General features: G+C 44.5%; 1 protein-coding gene and 1 long non-coding RNA gene across 2 annotated transcripts in view; one reads left to right on the top strand and one right to left on the bottom strand.

The window, feature by feature from the left end:
• Positions 1-608: 608 nt before the first annotated feature.
• Positions 609-23135, bottom strand: part of LOC133556905 (uncharacterized) — a 56103-nt gene continuing 33576 nt past the window's right edge. Inside the window, exons 6-13 of the mRNA XM_061907255.1 lie at positions 21624-21995; positions 21272-21516; positions 21059-21148; positions 20570-20713; positions 9855-9911; positions 9368-9644; positions 5240-5326; positions 609-4248 (exon numbers count right to left, since the gene is read on the bottom strand). Of these exons, the coding sequence (XP_061763239.1) occupies positions 3386-4248; positions 5240-5326; positions 9368-9644; positions 9855-9911; positions 20570-20713; positions 21059-21148; positions 21272-21516; positions 21624-21995 (2135 nt within the window). The 3' untranslated portion in view covers positions 609-3385. The remainder of the gene's footprint in view (positions 4249-5239; positions 5327-9367; positions 9645-9854; positions 9912-20569; positions 20714-21058; positions 21149-21271; positions 21517-21623; positions 21996-23135) is intronic.
• On the top strand, positions 10207-10778 carry LOC133556316 (uncharacterized). The gene is made up of 2 exons (XR_009807492.1): positions 10207-10509; positions 10591-10778. It is a non-coding gene; the product is annotated as an uncharacterized LOC133556316 (long non-coding RNA).

Genomic DNA, 23135 nt, shown 5'->3' with positions numbered 1-23135 from the left:
CCTAAAAAATGGCATTGAAGCTTAGAAAAGGCTATGCAGAACGAAACTAAAACTGAACTGGTTTCAAAGTAAACACAAACAGAATGCTGGACGACCGCAAAGACTTACTGTGGAGCAAAGACGGCGTCCACAATGTACTTCCATCTGTACATGACAACAATGTCCCCACAAAGAAGGATAAAAACAACTTAAATATTTTTGATTGCCAAAACAAAGTAGATGCGGGAAATACCGCTTAAAGGAACATTTAACTGCAACATGAAAATACCAAACAAAGAGAAAAAGCCACTAAAATAGGAGCGCATGACAAGAACTAAAACACTACACACTGGAAAACAGCAATAAAGTCAAAATAAGTCATGGTGTGATGTGACAGGTGGTGACAGTACACCTACTCTGAGACAAGAGTTATATTGACGCATACTTGGTTATGTTTAAAGTCATATCCAACAATTCCGACGACTTTTTATTGTCAACCGAGTTTCGTTTTTTTAGTGATTTCTGCTGAGGTTTGCCTTCGGATTTTTTCAACACAAAAAATGTGCCTTGGCTCATAAAAAGTTAAAAAAACACTGGCATAAATAATGAAAACACTGGGTTAGCACAGGTTGCAGTTGTTTTAGCATCCACAATTTATTGAAGTTAATAAAAAATAAAAAAATAAATAAAGAAACAAAAAATGACTGTGCAACTGATCACATGGACAACAAACATTCACTACTGAGGTAGATAATTGTTACACAATTTAATAAAATAATCACACAGAGTAAAATTCTACATTTCAGACACTTAACATGCCAATTATTTACAAAGACTAGGTCCACACTGCGGGTCAATTACAATTTTTATCAGATTATTTTATGTCAATGTGAACAGCACCATTCCAATTTTTTTCCGACGTCAACACTGCAGCATACAATGCCCAATTTGGATTTTTTGTTGATTCTAATCATTTTATTAAGTTATTCACATTACCAAATATATATATATATATATATATATATATATATATATTTTAATATATCCGACTTCTACATACTGTATATGCAATGTGAACGGAATGCCAGTGAAGGTGACACATTGTGTAAATGATAAATAAAAACAGAATACAATGATTTGCTACTCCGTTTCAACTTATATTCAATTGAATGGACTGCAAGACAAGATATTTAATGTTCACACTGAGAAAACTTAATATTTTTTTTTGCAAAAAATCATTAACTTGGAATTTAATGGCAGCAACACATTGCAAAAATGTTGTCATGGGACATTTTTACCACTGTGTTACATGGCCTTTACTTTTAAATACACTCAGTAAACATTTGGGAACTGAGGAGACACATTTTTTTTGTCATGAAAAGGGAGGTTTTTGTCTTGATAAAGGGAGGTTTTTGGGTTGGTGCACTAATTGTAAGTGTGTCTTGTGTTTTTTATGTTGATTTAATTTAAAAAAAAAAAAGTTTAAATAAATTGAAAATTGATAAAAAAAATTATTCTGCGGCCCGGTTGGGGACTACTGGTCTGGAGGACACGATGTCCATAGTTCCCAAAAACTATTTGAAATGTGGACTCGTTAGACCACAGAACACTTGTACACTTTGCATCAGTCCATCTTAGATGAGCTCGGGCCCAGCAAAGCCAGCTACATTTCTGTGTGTTGTTGATAAATGACTTTGGCTTTGCATAGTAGAGTTTTAACTTGCACTTGCAGATGTAGCGACGAAGTGTAGTTACTGACAGTGGTTATCTGAAGTGTTCCTGAGCCCATGTGGTGACATCCTTTACACACTGATGTCACTTTTTGATGCAGTACAGCCTGAAGGATAGAATGTCACGGGCCTTCAATATTGGTTTTCGGTCTTGTCGCTGACATGCAGTGATTCCTCCAGATTAGCTGAACCTTTCGATATTATGGACCGCAGATGGTGAAATCCCTGATTTCTTTGCAATATCTCATTGAGAAATGTTTCTAAACTGTGTGACAATTCGCTCACACATTTGTTTTTCTTGCCACTTGTGCCAGCTTTTTTGAGACACGTTGCATGCATCAAATTCCAAATGAGATAATATTTACAACAAAAACAAAGTTTACCATTTTGAATGTTAAGTATCTTGTCTTTGCAGTCTATTCAATTGAATATAGGTTGAAAAGGATTTGCAAATCATTGTATTCCGTTTTTATTTACCATTTACACAACGTGACAACTTCACTGGTTTTGGGTTTTGTATGAAGTGATGCCCATGTGCACAAAACATGTGTTTACGGATGTAAACGTGACACTGATTCGTGTTGGTGTCAGACCTGGTACATTCACGACAATTTTAATAAGGAGTTTATGCAACCGGGATTTGAGCTGTGGTCGTTTTTTGCACTTGTTGCTACGTCTGCACCAAGGAGTGTGAGATGCCAAGCGTTAGGACATTGACATATGTCGACATCTTTTTCGCCGCCGACTGTTTTCTGATGCTGTATTTTCACGCATGTCTGTTTTGGTGAAGAATTGTGATGTTTGTCACCATGCGATAACATAGAAGTCGGACAACATGACCTGAATGGTCAGACTGCAGTTGACCTGTATGAATGAGAACATCCATGGACAAAAAAAAATGTATTCCTGGGCACGGCCAGCGCTGCTGCTCACTGCTCCCCTCACCTCCAAAGGGGTGATCAAGGGTGATGGTCAAATGCAGAGAATAATTTCGCCACACCTAGTGTTGTGACAATCATGGGTACTTTAACTTTTAACTAGAGTGCTGTCATGGAGACCATCTCTGACCAGCTTTTTTGCAGAAGGTCCTTAAAAACAGCAGCACACCCCTGTAGTTCTAACAAAATAAACACACCAAAATTAAATGTCTACTGTAGAGGACCCTAGTTATCTGCAATATAAAAAATAAGAATAATAAGAAGAAGTCCCGCCACCTGGTCTTTCCCTTTCTGAAAATGTGGTGACCAGAACAGTTTAGCTGAATATCCCTAAAGTGTGTGTGTGTGTATTTCCATGAAATTGCCATAAACGTGCCAGCAGGGAGAGTTCCGAGAAATGGAGCAATGTTTACTTCTGTAAACACAGTGTGACATCACGTGCATGCGGGCTAATTTACGGATTCACATTAGAACTATTTTTGGTAATACATAAAAAGATGGTATTTAGCAAAAATAAAAAATAAAAATCCGGCAGTGTGAATGTGGCCAAAGATGTGCTTAGAGAAGTCTGTGGTTCAAATATTAATATATTATGATGTATATGAAACATGTCTTTACCAGAGTGTTGCACTTTATTTAATTGTGCGGTATTGTCTGTGATTTCCTTGATGGTCAACCAGGAGTGAGCAGTCACCAGGAAAGACTGAAGGCTTCATCTACATCCTTTCATTTGAAGATCTACAGCATCTTTCCATCGTGGCTCCTCCTGATGTGGTTTCTCAGCACCGGCAGGCTACGGAATCCAATCCCGCACATTTTACAGGGGTATGGTTTCTCCCCCGTGTGGACTCTTAGATGAACTCTGAGCGCTGAGCTCTGGCAGAATCTCTTCCCGCAGGTTTTGCAGAAATAGGGCTTTTCGCCCGTGTGACACCTCATGTGGATCTTTAGAGCTTGCTGGCGTCGGAAGGTCTTCCGGCATCTGCTGCAGACGTACGGCTTCTCGGCGGAGTGGGTGATCATGTGCTGCGCCAGGTAACGTTTGAAACCGAATCCCTTCCCGCAAATGTTGCAAATGAAAGGTTTGTCAGTACAGAGGGCCCTCATGTCTACTTGGGCGTACAAGTGGGAGTCTGCGTGGAAGGTGCCGCAGTGGAAAGGCTGCTCAAAAAGCTGCCCCTGACAATGAATGTCTGTGTTCTCCAGGTCCTGGTCATGACATTCCAACTTGATGCTTCGACCAGATGTGGACGCCATATTGTCAGTGATATACCCCTGGTTATTTTCTGGATAGTAGTCCTGAAAGAGCATTGGATGATCGCCGTTTAGTCCTGATGCATCAAAGTCACCATTCTCCGATTCTGATCGTAACCTCGGAGCTGTGGCGTCTTTTTCCGCCTCACTTTCATTCTGCTCGCAGTCCAAAACAAGTGGCCAAGCTCCAAGGGCTTCACGATTAGAAAAGTAAAGCTCCTGCTTTGGAAGAAGATGCTCTTCATCTAGAAGTTCCTCTTGTTCCACTTTAATGTGTGTGGGCTCTTGAAGCTCCTGCTCCACACTGGAGATGCTCTCCTGGGGACCCAAACTTGGCTGTGGGGATTCTGAACACAGGAAAGAGTGATCTGATTATTTTTGTTAGCATTGTTGCTATAGATTTTTTTTTTTTTATGTTAACAATTCCATGACATTAGAGCAGGGCTATATATTCGCACACGGGTTTGACAGCCGCCGGCTGAGCAAGTCCTGCCGACGGCCCGCATGGCCGAAATGTCCAAAACACGCCCAGCAAAATTTTGGACACAGGTTCTCATTTCAATGCGTTTTCTATTTACATTGTAGATTGTCACTCAAATGTTACATATTTTTTTAATGTGTCTGTTACTAAATTATATACATATACTTGCATCATGTATATAAAATCATTGATAGACGGTTTTGAAAGTAACAGAACGGACTGTCTTTCGCCGCATCTTGTAAGCAATTTTTAAAAGATTTATAATCCTAAACAAAAGACGTGTTTTTTTTGTCTCTCGTAATGATTGTGAAAAATAAGCAACATTCCAAAGAAAGGCAGGTCCCCTTTTAAAGGCCTACTGAAACCCACTATTACCGACCACGCAGTCTGATAGTTTATATATCAATGATGAAATATTAACATTGCAACACATGCCAATACGGCCGATTTAGTTTACTAAATTGCAATTTTAAATTTCCTGCTACGTATCCTGTTGAAAACGTCGTGGAATGATGACGCGTGCGTGGGCCGTCACCGGTGGTAGCGGATATGTTCTTCCAGCACCGATCACGGCTAAAAGTAGTATGTTTTTATCGTATAATTACACAGTATTCTGGACCCCTGTGTTGCTGAATCTTTTACAATTTGTTCAATTAATAATGGAGACTACAAAGAAGAAGGATGTTGGTGGAAAGTGGTGTATTGCAGCTGACTTTAGCAACACAAACACAGCCGGTGTCTCTTTGTTTGTTGTGAAGCGTTAATATGGAACAGAGCGGTCAAGCGAACATGTTTCTCTACCACATGTCAACCGGCAAGTTTCGGTGAGAAAATTGTGGTAATAAGTCGGTTCTTACCATAAACATGAGCGGAGTTTGTGTCGTTCCTCCTGCAGCAGCTGTCAAAGAGGCAGCTGCGACTTTCTTTGCTCCTCCGTGGCTTCCCTAAGAGACACTGGCGGTCACCACAACCCTCCGACTTTCAGGTATGACTATATAATCTCACTAAAACACTAGTAATACGACAAGCAGATAAGAGATTTTCCAGAATTATCCTAGTAAATGTGTCTGATAACATCTGAATCGCTCCCACTGCCGTCGCCTTTTTTTTCCCCTAGTCCTTCACTCTCACTATCCTCATCCACAATTCTTTCATCCTCGCTCAAATGAATGGGGAAATTGTCGCTTTCTCGGTCCGAATCGCTCTAGTTGCTGGTGGCCATGATTGTAAACAATGAGAGGATGTGAGGAGCCCTCACACCGGTGACGTCACGCGGATATCGTCTGCTATTTCCGGTACAGCCAAGGCTTTTTTATTAGCAACCAAAAGTTGCGAACTTTATCGTCAATGTTCTGTACTAAAACCTTTCAGCAAAAATATGGCAATTCCGCGAAATGGTCAAGTATGACACATAGATTGGACCTCCCATCCCCGTTTGAATAAGAAAATCTAATTTCAGTAGGCCTTTAAGAAGTTGACCGAAACTAGTGTATTTTTTACCGATTTTGGGATGAGTTTTGATGTGAGATCTGTGGTGATGATGTTGTTGTGGCTTGTGCAGCCCATTGAGACACTTGTGATTAAGGGCTATATGAACAAACTTTGATTGATTGATTGATGATTGATTTTAATCATCCATAACTTTATTGATGGTTCCTGGTTCAATCCCCACCTTCTACCAACCTTGTCACGTCCGTTGTGTCCTTTAGCAAGCACTTCACCCTTGCTCCTGATGTTTATAAAAGACAATACATATTGTTATGAAGGTGTCTGTTACTACATTTTATATATACACATCTATATATCTATATCTATATATCTATATCTATATAGGTATATAGATATAGATATATAGATATATATATATATACTTGCAGTGTGTATATAAAACATATTACATATTGTTTTTAACATGTCGGTTACTACATTTTATATTTATATACTTGCATCATGTATATAAAACGCTGATGGACCGTTTTGAAATTAACAGAACGGACTGCCATTAGTCGCATCATGCAGGCATTTTTTCAATCTTTAGAATCCTAAACAAAAGACGTGTTTTCTTGTCTCTCGTAATGATTGTGAAAGATAAGCAACATTCCAGAGAAGCGCAGGTCCCCTTAAAGACGTTGCCTAGAAACTAATGTATTTTTTTTACCGATTTTGGGATAAGTTTTTTCTTGCCCTGATGTGGTATCTGAGCCGATGATTTTGTTGTGATTTCTGCAGCCCTTTGAGACACTTGTGATTAAAGGCTATATGAACAAACTTTGATTGATTGATTTCAATCATCCATAACTTTATTGGGGCTTCACGGTGAAAGAGGGGTTAGTGCGTCTGCCTCACAATACGAAGGTCCTGCAGTCTTGGGTTCAATCACAGGCTTGGGATCTTTCTGTGTGGAGTTTGCATGTCCTCCCCGTGAATGCGTGGGTTCCCTCCGGATACTTCGGCTTCCTCTCACTTCCAAAGACATGCACCTGGGGATAGGTTGATTGGCAAAACTAAATTGGCCCTAGTGTGTGAATGTGAGTGTGAATGTTGTCTGTCTATCTGTGTTGGCCCTGCGATGAGGTGGAAACTTGTCCAGGGTGTACTCCGCTTTCCGTCCGGTTGTAGCTGAGATAGGCGCCAGCGCCCCCCGCGACCCCAAAAGGGAATAAGCAAAGAAAATGGATGGATGGATAACTTTATTGATGATCGATTTTAATAAATGGGGCAGGGTGGCGCAGTTGGGAGAGGGGCTGTCCCAGCAACCTGAGGGTTCCTGGTTCAATCCCCATCTTCTACCAACCTGGACATGTCTGTTGTGTCCTTGAGCAAGGCATTTCACCTTTGCTCCTGATGGGTCCTGGTTAGGGGTCTTGCATGGCAGCTCCCGCCATCAGTGTGTGAGTGAATGGGTGAATATGGAAATAGTGTTAAAGCGCTTTGAGTATCTCAATGTTAGAAATGCGCTATACAAGTATAACTCAATTAATCATCCATAACTTTCCTAATATTTATCACGGGAAAGTAATGGTAAATGGGTTAACTTTGTATAGCGCTTTTCTACCTTCAATGTACTCAAAGCGCTTTGACGCTATTTCCACATTCATTCACACACTGATGGCGGGAGCTGCTCTAACCATGACCCATCAGGAGCAAGGGTGAAGTGCCTTGCTCAAGGACACAACAGACGTGACAAAGTTGGTAGACGGTAGGGGATTCAACCAGGAACCCTCAGGTTGCTGGCACAGCCACTCTCCAAACTGCGCCCATTGATGTCCCCCATTGATTAAAATCAATCATCAATAAAGTTATGGATGATTAAAATCAATCATCAATCAATCAAAGTTTATTCATATAGCCCTTAAAGGCCTACTAAAAGGAGATTTTCTTGGGATAGCAGGCCCATTCTATGTGTTATACTTGATCATTTCGCGATATTGTCATAATTTTGCTGAAAGGATTTAGTAGAGAACATCCACGATAAAGTTTGCAACTTTCGGTGTTTAGAGAAAAGCCCTGCCTCTGCCGGAAGTCACGGACGATGATGTCAGAAGTGTGATGGCTCCTCACATATTCACATTGATTTTAATGGGAGCCTCCAACAAAAAGAACTATCCGGACCGAGAAAACGACAATTTCCCCATTAATTTGAGCGAGGATAAAAGATCGTGTTTGAGGATATTGATAGCGACGGACTAGAAAAAAAAAAAAAAACGCGATTGCACTGGGACGGATTCTGATTTTTTTAAAACACATTTACTAGGATAATTCTGGGAAATCCCTTATCTTTCTATTGTGTTGCTAGTGTTTTAGTGACTTTAATATTACCTGATAGTCGGAGGTGTGTCTCCACGGGTGTCTTGACACCAATGTCTCAGGGGAGTCGACGGCAGCTATGGACGGCATAAGCTCAGCTTTTCTCCGGTAAGAAGCGACTTTTTAACCACAATTTTCTCACCGAAACCTGCTGGTTGACATTACGTCGTGATTCATGTATGCTTGACCACGCTCTGATCCACAGTAAAGTTTCACTTCCAGGAATTTTAAACAAAGAATCACCGTGTGTTTGTGTTGCTAAAGGCTAAAGCTTCCCAACTCCATCTTTCCACTGTGACTTCTCCAATATTAATTGAACAAAGTGCAAAAGATTCAGCAACAGAGATCTCCAAAATACTGTGTAATTATGCCGTTAAAGCGGACGACTTTTAGCTGTGTGTGTGCGAGGCGCTCATACTTCATAAAAACCTGTGACGTCTTGCGTACACGTCATCATTACACGACGTTTTCAAGACGAAACTCCCTGGAATTTTTAAAAATTGCAATTTAGTAAACTAAAAAGGCCGTATTGGCATGTGTTGCAATGTTAATATTTCATCATTGATATATAAACTATCAGACTGCGTGATGGGTAGTAGTGGGTTTCAGTAGGCCTTTAACAGAAGTGTCATCAAAGGGCTGCACAAGCCACGACGACATCATCGCCTCTGATCCCACTAAGGGCAAGAACAAAACTAATCCAAAAATCGGTAAAAAAAAAAATAAAAAACACTAGTAGAAGGTGGGGGGATCGAACCAGGAACCCTCAGGTTGCTGGCGATGCCATTCTCCAAACCATGTCACGCCGTCCCCCAACTTTACAAGACCTGTATGATATCGCTGGTTTCATGTTGATAAAGGAATATTTGACATTTTACAGTTATACTTAATAACAGGGCTATTGCTATATTTTCTGAAATGTGTAACTCTAACAAAACCAAATGTCCTCTGTAGTAGTTTTTGTTTGTTTGTTTTTTTCCAAAAAAAGAGTAATAGTGAAGGGTGAAATGGGTATCCTTCGAACAATTTACTTGAATACACCTGCATTGTGTTCCACTTTATACATCACAATGCAAATGAGATTTTATCTTATTTGTTTTGACCAAACACTGACTCTTTAATATGTGGTAAATATACATGTTTGCATCTGATATTAACCCACTTTGGACGTTACAAACCTGCTCTGTGTGCGGGTTTGCAGGCCACTTCCAGAAGCTTCAACCGACGATCCATCTCCGCCTCGTATGCGACCATAGTTTTCTCGAAAACACCAAATATCTCTTCTGCAGCGGCAGTCAGTCGCTCGTTGACAAAAGTCCTGAGGTGGTGGAACTTGGACATAGCTGCGTGTGCTGCTGACATTGGCGGCGACCAGCGAAAGGCTGAGCGGCTTTGTTGGCATTTAGCGGCTAACCTAGCAGCGATTGTTTGTTGTACTTCCGCCTTGGTGTTACGCTGCTCGGAACCGACCGTATCATGAAAGTGATAAATAGTTCCGCATTAAATAAATCTAAAGTTTTCAAAAAAAAAAAAATCATATTTAGGAAAAAAACAAAGTTGTATGATTCCATTTAATATTTGTAATGTTGTGTTGTTTTGCATTGTATTTTTTTCACAAGTTAATTAGCCACTGTGTATATCAAATACTGTGTTCCTGAGTATTACTGAAATGTTTGTGTTCTCGTTGGACGTGTAGATACGCCGACTCAGCACCAAGTCAAACTGGAGTCAATGAAGAGAACCTTGTTGTAAGCTTGAATCAGAATCCGAGTCAGAAGAGTTTTTATTGCCGTTGTTTGAGAACGGGTTCACAAACTAAGAATTTCACTTAATGCAGTCGTGCAACATAAAACACATATAACACAGAATAGGTAATAAAAAGAGCTGTAACTGAGCGATCGGATCTTGTTATTGTTCATGTGCCTGGTGGCTGAGGGGAAAAAACTGTTCATGTGGCAGGAGGTGTACGTGGCTCTGGATGGATCGTAGTCTCCTGCTTGAGGGAAGAGGGGAGAATAGTTTGTGTCAGCTGTGATCCGACCCACACGCCTCCTGTTCCTGGAGGGGTGGGAGTTTGCAGCCAATCGCCTTCTTAGCTGCAAGTACGATGCGCGGCAGTCAATGCTTGTCCCGGACTGTAGCGCCGGGGAACCACACGGTGATGGAGGAGGTGAGGATGGACTTGATGATGGCTGAGTAGAACTACGCCAGCATCTCGGTTGGCACCTTCAGTTTCTTCAGCGGCCGCAGGAAGTACATCCTCTGCTGGTCCTTCTTGATGAGGGAGCTGATGGTCGGCTCCCACTTGAGGTCCACAATGGTGGGAGAGTCAATCAGAGTGAGGGGGGATGGTGGGGCTTTGACTTTCCTGAAGTCCAAGATCATCTCCATTTTTTTCTAGGCGTTCAGCACCAGGTTGTTGAGGCTGCACCAGGACACCAGCCGGTCCACCTCTCTCCTGTAGGCGGACTCATCGCCATCCGAGATGAGCCCGATGACGGTAGTGTCGTCCGCGTTGACCATTTACTTGGGACATTTCTTCATAGACCGGACAGTGAAAAACCGAAAAAATAAAGAAATACAAACATACTTTAGCATCTGTACATATGTGTCTACTATGACAGTGGTCCCTGACCACAGGTCCGGAGACCGGTACCGGTCCGTGACGCATTTGCTACCAGGCTGCACAGAAACATTAAATATAATTTATAAACGACTGCATTTTCTCTGACTAACTTACGCCTGTCCCACTAGACACACCAATATGATGTGTCAAATGCAGAGAACAATCTCACCACACATAGTGTGTGTGTGACACTCATTGGTACTTTAACTTAACTTTAAATAAGCTTGTTTATAGATGTACGATAAAACTCCTCATAGGAAGTTGCAATTTATTATATTTGTTATAACTTTGGGACATGATACAATGCACATTAATGAACATCCATCCATCCATTTACTACCGCTTGTCCCTTTCGGGGTCGCGGGAAGTGCTGGAGCCTATCTCAGCTGCATTCGGGCGGAAGGCGGCGTACACCCTGGACGAGTCGCCACCTCATCACAGGGCCAACATAGACAGACAACATTTACACTCACATTCACACACTAGGGCCAATTTAGTGTTGCCAATTAGTGTGGAGTTTGCATGCTCTCCCCGTGAATGCGTGGGTTCCCTCCGGGTACTCCGGCTTCCTCCCACTTCCAAAGACATGCACCTGGGGATAGGTTGATTGGCAACACTCAATTGGCCTTAGTGTGTGAATGTGAGTGTGAGTGTTGTCTGTCTATATGTGTTGGCCCTGTGATGAGGTGGCGACTTGTCCAGGGTGTACCCCGCCTTCCGCCCGATTGTAGCTGAGATAGGCGCCAGCGCCCCCCGCGACCCCGAAAGGGAATAAGCGGTAGAAAATGGATGGATGGATGGAATTAACCCAGTGGTTCTCAACCTTTTTTCAGTGATGTAACCCCTGTGAATATTTCATTAATTCAAGTACCCCCTAATCAGAGTAAAGCATTTTTGGTTGAAAAAAAGAGATAGAAATGTAAAATACAGCACTGTGTCATCAGTTTCTGATTTATTAATTTGTATAACAGTGCAAAATATTGCTCATTTGTAATGGTCTTTCTTGAACTATTTGGAAAAAAGATATAAAAAATAACTGAAAACTTGTTGAAAAATAAACAAGTAATTCAATAATTAATACAGATTTCTACACATAGAAGTAATCATCAACTTAAAGTGTCCTCTTTGGGGATTGTAATAGAGATCCATCTGGATTCATGAACTTAATTCTAAACATTTCTTCACAAAAAAAGAAATATATATATTAGGGGTGGGCAAATTAATGCGTTAATTATGAGTTAACTCATCAATCTATTAACGCCGACAATTATTTTATCGCACATTTGCGTAAGTTGTTTACATGCTTTTATTTTGTTAACGCCTTTTCTTAACAAGATGGCGTCGCCCGGCGTCGAGGGGCTCTTGGTAAAGATGGAACAAATTCTGCAAATTTCATGGCTGGCCTACAGCGTGGACTGAATGACGCGTGCTTGCTAGACCGGCTAGCTAGCATGGGAATACTTTGCCGGCTACATCCAGCGGCTTGTGAAGCAGCGGAGTATATGTGTTGTCTGTCTATTTATGAATAATGCAGACGAGGAGTGTTGGCTGAGTTCTTAACGTTTGCTTTCAGAGCGTGCATATCACAACATACAAGATGCCGTCATGGCGACACAACCTATACCGGGCTACCGCGCATGCTCCTCACTCCTGTTGCATGCTGGGTAGGGTAGTTCTATTATTCCCTGGCTCATGACATCACAATATAGTACCATGTATATGATGCGTTCAGTTTATCAAAGCACCAAGCAAACAATCGGAAAATTCCCATCATATCAATTCCTAGATATGGTCATGATTGTTTTAAGTGCACTACGCAGAATAAACACAACATTATTAATATTGCTACTACGGATAATTTGATAAAAAATTCCCTAAAACAGCCCACTACCTATGATATAGGTTTTTTAAACCTATATCATTGATTGTGGCTCAGAGATTTGTATGTAGATTATATTTATTTTCCATAACAAACAGGATAACTTAAATACCCTGGCAGTGGCAATAAGCTTAAATGTTTGTATTTACATTTTTTGAGTTGATTTTCATAAAATATGCTATTTAACTGCTACTGTTTAACAACTCCTCTCTGAGCTGCAACCTTATCGTGGTAGAGGAGTTTGCGTGTCCCAATGATCCTAGGAGCTATGTTGTCCGGGGGCATAAAGCCCCCTGGTAGGGTCTCCCAAGGCAAACAGGTTCTAGGTGAGGGATCAGACAAAGAGCAGCTCGAAGACCTTTATGAAGAAGAAACATCATGGACCCAGATTTCCCTCGCCCGGACGCGGGTCACCGGGGCCCCCCTCTGGAGCCAGGCCCGGAGGTGGGGCACGATGGCGAGCGCCTGGTGGCCGGGCCTGTTCCCATGGGGCCCGGCCGGGCACAGCCCGAAGAGGCAACGTGGGTCACCCCTCCAATGGGCTCACCACCCATAGCAGGGGCCATAGAGGTCGGGTGCATTGTGAGCTGGGCGACAGCCGAAGGCAGGGCACTAGGCGGTCCGATCCTCGGCTACAGAAGCTAGCTCTTGGGACGTGGAACGTCACGTCACTGGGGGGGAAAGAGCCTGAGCTAGTGCGCGAAGTCGAGAAATTCCGGCTGGATATAGTCGGACTCACTTCGACGCACAGCAAGGGCTCTGGAACCACTTCTCTCGAGAGGGATTGGACCCTCTTCCACTCTGGCGTTGCCAGCAGTGAGAGGCGACGGGCTGGGGTGGCAATTCTTGTTTCCCCCCGGCTCAAAGCCTGTACGTTGGAGTTCAACCCGGTGGACGAAAGGGTAGCCTCCCTCCGCCTTCGGGTGGGGGGACGGGTCCTGACTGTTGTTTGTGCTTATGCACCAAACAGCAGTTCAGAGTACCCACCCTTTTTGGGAACGCTCGAGGGAGTACTGGAAAGTGCTCCCCCGGGTGATTCCCTTGTCCTACTGGGAGACTTCAACGCTCACGTTGGCAACGACAGTGAAACCTGGAGAGGCGTGATTGGGAAGAATGGCCGCCCGGATCTGAACCCGAGTGGTGTTTTGTTATTGGACTTTTGTGCTCATCACGGATTGTCCATAACAAACACCATGTTCAAGCATAAGGGTGTCCATATGTGCACTTGGCACCAGGACACCCTAGGCCGCAGTTCCATGATCGACTTTGTAGTTGTGTCATCGGATTTGCGGCCTCATGTTATGGACACTCGGGTGAAGAGAGGGGCGGAGCTTTCTACCGATCACCACCTGGTGGTGAGTTGGCTGCGATGGTGGGGGAGGATGCCGGACAGACCTGGGAGGCCCAAACGCATTGTGAGGGTCTGCTGGGAACGTCTGGCAGAGTCTCCTGTCAGACAAAGTTTCAATTCCCACCTCCGGAAGAACTTTGAACATGTCACGAGGGAGGTGCTGGACATTGAGTCCGAGTGGACCATGTTCCGCACCTCTATTGTCGAGGCGGCAGATCGGAGCTGTGGCCGCAAGGTAGTTGGTGCCTGTCGGGGCGGCAATCCTAAAACCCCTTGGTGGACACCAGCGGTGAGGGATGCCGTCAAGCTGAAGAAGGAGTCCTATCGGGTCCTTTTGGCTCATAGGACTCCGGAGGCAGTGGACAGGTACCGACAGGCCAAGCGGTGTGCAGCTTCAGCGGTCGCGGAGGCAAAAACTCGGACATGGGAAGAGTTCGGGGAAGCCATGGAAAACGACTTCCGGACGGCTTCGAAGCGATTCTGGACCACCGTCCGCCGCCTCAGGAAGGGGAAACAGTGCACTATCAACACCGTGTATGGTGCGGATGGTGTTCTGCTGACCTCAACTGCGGATGTTGTGGATAGGTGGAAGGAATACTTCGAAGACCTCCTCAATCCCACCAACACGTCTTCCTATGAGGAAGCAGTGCCTGGGGAATCTGTGGTGGACTCACCTATTTCTGGGGCTGAGGTCGCTGAGGTAGTTAAAAAGCTCCTCGGTGGCAGGGCCCCAGGGGTGGACGAGATCCGCCCGGAGTTCCTTAAGGCTCTGGATGCTGTGGGGCTGTCTTGGTTGACAAGACTTTGCAGCATCGCGTGGACATCGGGGGCGGTACCTCTGGATTGGCAGACCGGTGTGGTGGTTCCTCTCTTTAAGAAGGGGGACCGGAGGGTGTGTTCCAACTATCGTGGGATCACACTCCTCAGCCTTCCCGGTAAGGTTTATTCAGGTGTACTGGAGAGGAGGCTACGTCGGATAGTCGAACCTCGGATTCAGGAGGAACAGTGTGGTTTTCGTCCTGGTCGTGGAACTGTGGACCAGCTCTATACTCTCGGCAGGGTTCTTGAGGGTGCATGGGAGTTTGCCCAACCAGTCTACATGTGCTTTGTGGACTTGGAGAAGGCATTCGACCGTGTCCCTCGGGAAGTCCTGTGGGGAGTGCTCAGAGAGTATGGGGTATCGGACTGTCTTATTGTGGCGGTCCGTTCCCTGTACGATCAGTGCCAGAGCTTGGTCCGCATTGCCGGCAGTAAGTCGAACACATTTCCAGTGAGGGTTGGACTCCGCCAAGGCTGTCCTTTGTCACCGATTCTGTTCATAACTTTTATGGACAGAATTTCTAGGCGCAGTCAAGGCGTTGAGGGGTTCCGGTTTGGCAACCGCAGGATTAGGTCTCTGCTTTTTGCAGATGATGTGGTCCTGATGGCTTCATCTGACCGGGATCTTCAGCTCTTGCTGGATCGGTTCGCAGCCGAGTGTGAAGCGACCGGAATGAGAATCAGCACCTCCAAGTCCGAGTCCATGGTTCTCGCCCGGAAAAGGGTGGAGTGCCATCTCCGGGTTGGGGAGGAGACCCTGCCCCAAGTGGAGGAGTTCAAGTACCTAGGAGTCTTGTTCACGAGTGAGGGAAGAGTGGATCGTGAGATCGACAGGCGGATCGGTGCGGCGTCTTCAGTAATGCGGACGTTGTACCGGTCCGTTGTGGTGAAGAAGGAGCTGAGCCGGAAGGCAAAGCTCTCAATTTACCGGTCGATCTACGTTCCCATCCTCACCTATGGTCATGAGCTTTGGGTCATGACCGAAAGGATAAGATCACGGGTACAAGCGGCCGAAATGAGTTTCCTCCGCCGTGTGGCGGGGCTCTCCCTTAGAGATAGGGTGAGAAGCTCTACCATCCGGGAGGAACTCAAAGTAAAGCCGCTGCTCCTTCACATCGAGAGGAGCCAGATGAGGTGGTTCGGGCATCTGGTCAGGATGCCACCCGAACGCCTCCCTAGGGAGGTGTTTAGGGCACGTCCAACCGGTAGGAGGCCACGGGGAAGACCCAGGACACGTTGGGAAGACTATGTCTCCCGGCTGGCCTGGGAACGCCTCGGGATCCCCCGGGAAGAGCTAGACGAAGTGGCTGGGGAGAGGGAAGTCTGGGTTTCCCTGCTTAGGCTGTTGCCCCCGCGACCCGACCTCGGATAAGCGGAAGATGATGGATGGATGTTTAACAAGGACTGATTTAAATTGTGTTTGCACAACAAATGTTTTGGCGCTTTTGTTCATGTGGGGGAATATTCCAATAAAGGTGCACTACACACTACTTTTGAATTCATTATTGGGCTTTGCGTATACAATGCAGTTAATCGCGATTAATCAGAGAAATAGTGCGATTAACTTCGATTACAATTTTTAATCGTTGCCCAGCCCTAATATATATTTATGGAACATGTCCACAAAAAATCTAGCTGTCAACACTGAATATTGCATTGTTGTATTTTTTTTCTCAGTTTATGAACTTACATTCAAATTTTGTTGAAGTACTATTGCTTCTACACTGCTTTGTGCAGGAATGGCAAAATAGATTTTAACAGAGGACTGCAACATGCATGACTTGCTTTTAGACGAATACTGGAAGTCACCCAACATAAAGTGATTTGGCAGAAGTGACATAGTACAACTGCTGTTCGCCGATTACAGCGTACAAGAAATAAAAACAACTTTGGCGCCAAATTAAAGCATTGCTGTCACTATATACAGTGGGGCAAAAAAAGTATTTAGTCAGCCACCGATTGTGCAAGTTCTCCCACTTAAAATTATGACAGAGGTCTGTAATTTTCATCATAGGTAAACTTCAACTGTCAGAGACAGAATGTGAAAAAAAATCCAGGAATTCACATTATAGGAATTTTAAAGAATGTATTCGTAAAAAAGTTCTATTTTGGTTTCTTCTGACCACATAACATTCTCCCAATCCTCTGCTGTATCATCCATGTGCTCTGTGGCAAACTTCAGACGGGCCTGGACATGCACTGGCTTATGCAGGGGGACACGTCTGGCACTGCAGGATTTGATTCCCTGTCGGTGTAGTGTGTTACTGATGGTAACCTTTGTTACTTTGGTCCCAGCTCTCTGTAGGTCATTCACCAGGTCCCCCCGTGTGGTTCTGGGATTTTTGCTCACCGTTCTCATGATCATTTTTACCCCACGGGATGAGATCTTGCGTGGAGCCCTAGATCGAGGGAGATTATCAGTGGTCTTGTATGTCTTCCATTTTCTGATAATTAATCCCACAGTTGATTTTTTCACACCAAGCTGCTTGCCTATTGTAGATTCACTCTTCCCAGTCTGGTGCAGGTCTTCAATTCTTTACCTGGTGTCCTTCGACAGCTCTTTGGTCTTGGCCATAGTGTAGTTTGGAGTCTGACTGTTTGAGGCTGTGGACAGGTGTCTTTTATACAGATAACAAGTTCAAACAAGTGCCTTTATTACAGGTAACGAGTGGAGGACAGAAGAGCTTCTTAAAGAAGAAGTTACAGGTATTTGAGAGCCAGAGATGTTCCTTGTTTGAAGTGACCACATACTTATTTTCCACCATAATTTACAAATAAATTATTTAAAATTCCTACAATGTGAATTCCTGTATTTATTTTTCACATTCTGTTTCTCACAGTTGAAGTGTACCTATGATGAAAATTACAGACCTCTGTCATCATTTTAAGTGGGAGAACTTGCACAATTGGCGGCTGACTAAATACTTTTGTGCCCCACTGTATGTCTTTGCACATTGTATAAACAATACACAAGTATTATCAAGTAATGACGTAAAGAATATTAACAATTGACTTCAGGACAACACAGTCATTTAACATCGCATATGAAACATGTACAAATGTGTTATCTGCTAGCTATTAATTTTTCAACTTGCCATAATATAATGTCAACCAATTATACACATTTTGTCAGAATGTGTCTTTTTTTTTGTACAAAGAACATTAAGCGTGGTGGTGTTATAATTTGAATTGTTGTGCCATATTGTAATGTTTCCTTGGATATACGGCATAGCTCCAATTTCCATGAATCTCAGATTCCCCCAAAATGGCTGGGAACATATTATATTTTAATTTGTAAACTTTAAATTAGCTAATCATTTAAAAAGACTTGTCTTTAGTCAGAAATGTACATACATTTGTGTACATACTTCCAGGTTTTGTTTAGTTTTTACTGCAAAAAACTAACTGCATGCTTTGAATGGGAAAATTGAAGGCAAGTGTTGCAAATATAAATCATTGGTTGCATTAGCATCACAATGTTCATGAAGGAACTTTACTGGTAATTATAGTTTAAACACAATTTCTCTCCACACAACAGACCTATATGGAATAACCGTTACATTCTAGTGAATATAAAATCCATATATATAGCAGAATGCAACTATGTAGGTATTTGGCTAATTAGCTGTCAGACATTTTATGGACATTTTACTGTGGTGAAAAATGTTCCAACTGATATATGAGGGCACTTTTAGTGAAATTAAAATTACCAGGCACAGTTCATAGACAATATATCCTGAAGGAGTTTACACAAGTTGAGCTAAGGAAACGAAGGACAATATACATTATATCCATCCATCAATTTTTCTACCGCTTGTCCCGTTCAGGGTCGCAGGGAGTCGCTGGAGCCTATCTCTGCTGCATTCGGGCAGAAGGCGGAGTACACCCTGGACAAGTCGCCACTTCATCACAAGGCCAACACAGATAGACAGACAACATTCACACTCACATTCACACATTAGGGCCAGTTTAGTGTTTCCTGTAGTATCTTGACACTTTGGAATGAATGGACGCCGACACCAGGCTGAAGAGTAGTGGGTAGTTCACTTCTGTGCTCCGGAAGAAGTGCAACACACAAAAGGTTCCCACCGGAAGTATTGCCCCAAACAGGAGGGTTCCGCCTACCGGACCCTCTATAATACAAATACTACATCCCTCCCCCCTTAAGCTAAAACTCACTCTTCATAACACTAAACTAAATAAATTACACATTCAATTGTGCGAACCTATTTGTGATTCATAACCGTTCAAAAATGTGAAAAATAACTTCCCCCCCTCGCCCCCAGTCCTGATGGAGGGAAATAACCAGCACTAAAAAGAACAAAACTAATAATACATTATGCTACATAGTCTCTCAGGTACCGGGGCTTCGATACAGTCCTGTGTGACCGCCGCACCGGTGCCTCTTCCTGTTGAGAAGGCGGCCCCACCACGGCCAGACTGCTTCCCTCTGTTGGCGCTGCACTGCCCGCCGCCCGGCCCTAAGGAACGCCGCTCTGGACCATCACCACCGGCTCCGCAATCGCAGCCCCAGGTTCAGGAGGTGATGGCACGACCCCCGGCACGGCCACCGGCACCTCTGCAACCGTCGCAGAGTTCTCTGGTTCTCTAGTGTCTCTTTCCTCTGGCCGCCCCAGAATCTGGTCTACGTGCCGGCGCACTACTGACCCGCTGCCTACCATGATTTTGTAGAACACCGGCCCAGTGACCTTTGTGACAAACCCCGGGATCCACTTTGGCCCATAGCTGAAGTTGCGTGTTAACACTGTGTCCCCCACTTGAAATCCCCTCTGTGGAGTATTTTTGTCATGGTTTTGTTTTTGACTACCTTGTTTCCGTTCCACTTTTGTTCTGAGATCTGGATGCACTAAATCTAGCGTTGACCTCAACCGCCTGCCTTGCAGTAATTCTGCTGGTGATCTCCCTGTTGTCGACTGCGGTGTGATGCGGTAGCTAAACAACACCCGTGCCACCCTGGTGTGGATGGTGCCCTCCCTGGCTTTCTTCATCATTGATTTGAATGTCTGAACTGCCCGCTCTGCACAGCCATTTGAAGACGGGTGATATGGTGCTGAAGTGACATGTTCAATACCATTGTTGCTGAGGAACTGTTGGAACTCTGTACTAACAAAACATGCGCCATTATCCGATACAATCACTTCTGGTAATCCTTGATTACTGAAACTTTTCCGGAGACATTCAATTGTGCTGTTTGCTGTTGCCGAGTGCACTGGGTAGGCATCCATCCATTTTGAATATGCATCCATCACAATCAAGAACATGTGTCCCATGAATGGCCCTACATAGTCTATGTGCAGCCGCTGCCATGGTCTGCTAGGCCACTCCCACGGGTGAAGTGGCGCTGCGGTGGGCACATTTCGATGCTCCTGGCATGTATCACACCTTTTTGCTGTTGTTTCAATGTCAGCATCCATTTTGGGCCACCAAAAGTAGCTACGGGCTAGTGCTTTCATTTGGGTGATTCCCGGGTGTCCATGATGCAACTGGCTTAGTAATGCCTTCCTGCCTGGCGGCGGCACTACCACCCGTGACCCCCACAAGATGCAACCATCTTGCACACTCAACTCCGTTTGCCTCACTGCATATGGTTGGAACACTGCATCTGTGTTTTGTTATGGCCAACCTTGCTGTGTGAATTGATACACTCGTGACAGGACTGGGTCTCTGCGTGTCCACTGGCTCACCTCTTTTGTTGACACAAGTGTTGCTTCCTCCATCATCAACACTCGTCCCTCATCTTTGTGAGTGGTCTCCTTTGGCATTGGAAGACGGCTCAGCGCGTCTGCGTTGCTGTGATGTTTGCCTGGTTTGTACACAATTACATATTCCTACGCTCGCAATGTCACTGCCCAACGTTGGATGCGGGGGGATGCCATTTGCGGCATAGCTTTCATCTCATTGAACAGAGACAATACTGGTTTGTAATCGGTACAAATTACAAAATTCCTTCCGTAGAGATATTTATGGAACCGCTGGATGCCAAACATGACTGCCAAGCCTTTTTTGTCTAGTTGCGAGTAGTTTCTCTCTGCATCTGTGAGTGTTCTTGACATGAACCCTATGGGTCGCTCTTGCTCGTCTGCCATTCGATGCGATAACACCGCCCCCACCCCATAAGGCGATGCATCGCAAGACAACACCAAATCTTTTTGGCTGTCTTAGTGCACTAGCACTCTAGAAGACTGCATGAGTTCCTTGGACTTCTCAAACGCTCGCTCTTGCTCCTCTTCCCACTGCCACTTGATGTCTTTATGCAACAGTTTCTGCAATGGTGCCAACAACGTCGATAGGTTCGGTAAGAATCGATTGTAATAATTTAGGAGTCCTAAATATGCTCTCAGCTCTGTGATGTTGTTAGGCGCGGGTGCTTCCTGAATGGCCTGTACCTTGTTCGGTAGCGGGTGAAGCCCCGAGGCGTTCACAATGTGACCCAGAAACTCGGCCTCACTCTCTAGGAAAGCACACTTTTTACGTTTCAATCGAAGTCCCGCCTCTCGTAGCCTCCGCAGGACTTCACTCAGCGTCTCCAAGTGCTCGCGGTCACTCTTCCCGGTCAGCAAGATGTCATCTAAGAAGACTGCCACTGGAAGATCGCTGGACTGGAGGATACCCCGAATGGCAAACGATTGACCTGGAAGAGACCTTTGTGAGTGTTGAGAGTTACATATGGTTTTGATGCTTCGTCTAGTGATACTTGTTGATAAGCATGGCTCAAGTCTAGTTTCGTGAATTTTTCACCTCCTGCGAGCTTCTCAAATAGGTCTTCCATCCTTGGAAATGGGTACTGTTCTAGCTTGGAAGCTAAGTTCACTGTGAGCTTGTAGTCACCACAAATGCGCACTGAATTGTCTGGTTTTAGCACAGGCACAATTGGTGCCGCCCACTCTGCAAACTTGACTGGTTCTATTACCCCTTGCTCTGTGAGCCTCTCTAGCTCCGCTTCAACTTTCTTTCTCATGGCAAATGGTACCAGTCTGGGCTTGTAGAACTTCGGCACCACGCCATTGTTGATGTATATCTTGGCTGGCGGACCTGTCCAGGTTCCGAGCCACTCCTTAAAGACGTCTTCATTCTGTTGAAGCACCTCTTCCAGAGTGAGCCGTAGTTGGTCTAGCATTTTAACATACACACAATTCATGTCTAACTCTCTGAGTCATGCTCGGCCCAGCAGGTTTGGTCCTGCTCCTGCTACCACAACTACCGGTAGGTGTTCGACTTTGTCTTTGTGTGTCACCGTTACGCTGGCTTTCCCCAGGGTTGCCACTTTTCCACCCGTATATGTTTTCAATGCAATTTCACATTTTTGCAATTTCTTTGCTTTTCCAGTCGTCCACAACTTCCTATATTCTTTCCTTGTCAGGATAGTAACACTGCAACCAGTGTCCACTTCAAACTCCACACAATGTCCATTTAAATCCAACTGTGTGGTTATGGGGTCAACTTTTTCCAATTTTGAGTCTTTGAAATTGATCATTGAAAACTCTTCCTCCTCACTGGATTGTGCCCCTTGGGACTCTTCCACGTAATGTGTTTGCTGTTTTTTTACTTTCTTGGTCATTGACTTGTCCATTTTTCCTCCCCCCTTAACTTGCCGCCGCTGGTCACTAGGGGGCGCTGTCTTGCACATTGTCCTCAGGTGTCCTTTCTTACCACACCCATGGCATGTCTCATTTACAAAGCGGCAGTCTGGTGCCATGTGCTCAGCCCCACACCTGTAGCACGTCACCTGCCCACTCGTGTTCTTCCATTTAGGTTTTATGTCGATGTCATAAACCGCTTGTGCCGCCGTGTTTACATTTACTGCAGCCGCTGCTGCTCTGCCCTGCAGGTCACGCACATCTCTGTTTGCTGCTTCCATGGACTGTACCAACTCCAAAGCTTTCTCGAACGTTAGCTCTGACTCCACTAACAACCAACGTTGCATGCAATCATCCTTGATGCCACACACTAATCTGTCTCTCAGCATTTCTTTTAGCTTGTCCCCATAATTACAATGCCTCGCCAGGTCCCTCAACACAGCTACAAACTCCAACACTGTCTCGTTTTCATTTCTTGTCCTTGAATTAAACTTGAATCTCTGGACAATTTCACTGGGTTTTGGGTTGTAATGGGACTGAAGCAATTCTGTCAACTCCTCAAATGTTTTCTCCGACGGCTTCTCCGGGCTCAGCAAGTTTCTCATTAAACTGTACGTTTTCCCGCCAACGGAGCTAAGTAATATCGCCCGCTTTTTTCCCGCGTCGGCGATTC

The sequence above is a fragment of the Nerophis ophidion genome, linkage group LG07 (genome assembly GCF_033978795.1).
Source record: "Nerophis ophidion isolate RoL-2023_Sa linkage group LG07, RoL_Noph_v1.0, whole genome shotgun sequence".
Classification (NCBI taxonomy): Eukaryota; Metazoa; Chordata; class Actinopteri; order Syngnathiformes; family Syngnathidae; genus Nerophis; species Nerophis ophidion.
This window is presented reverse-complemented; position numbering and strand designations above follow the sequence as displayed.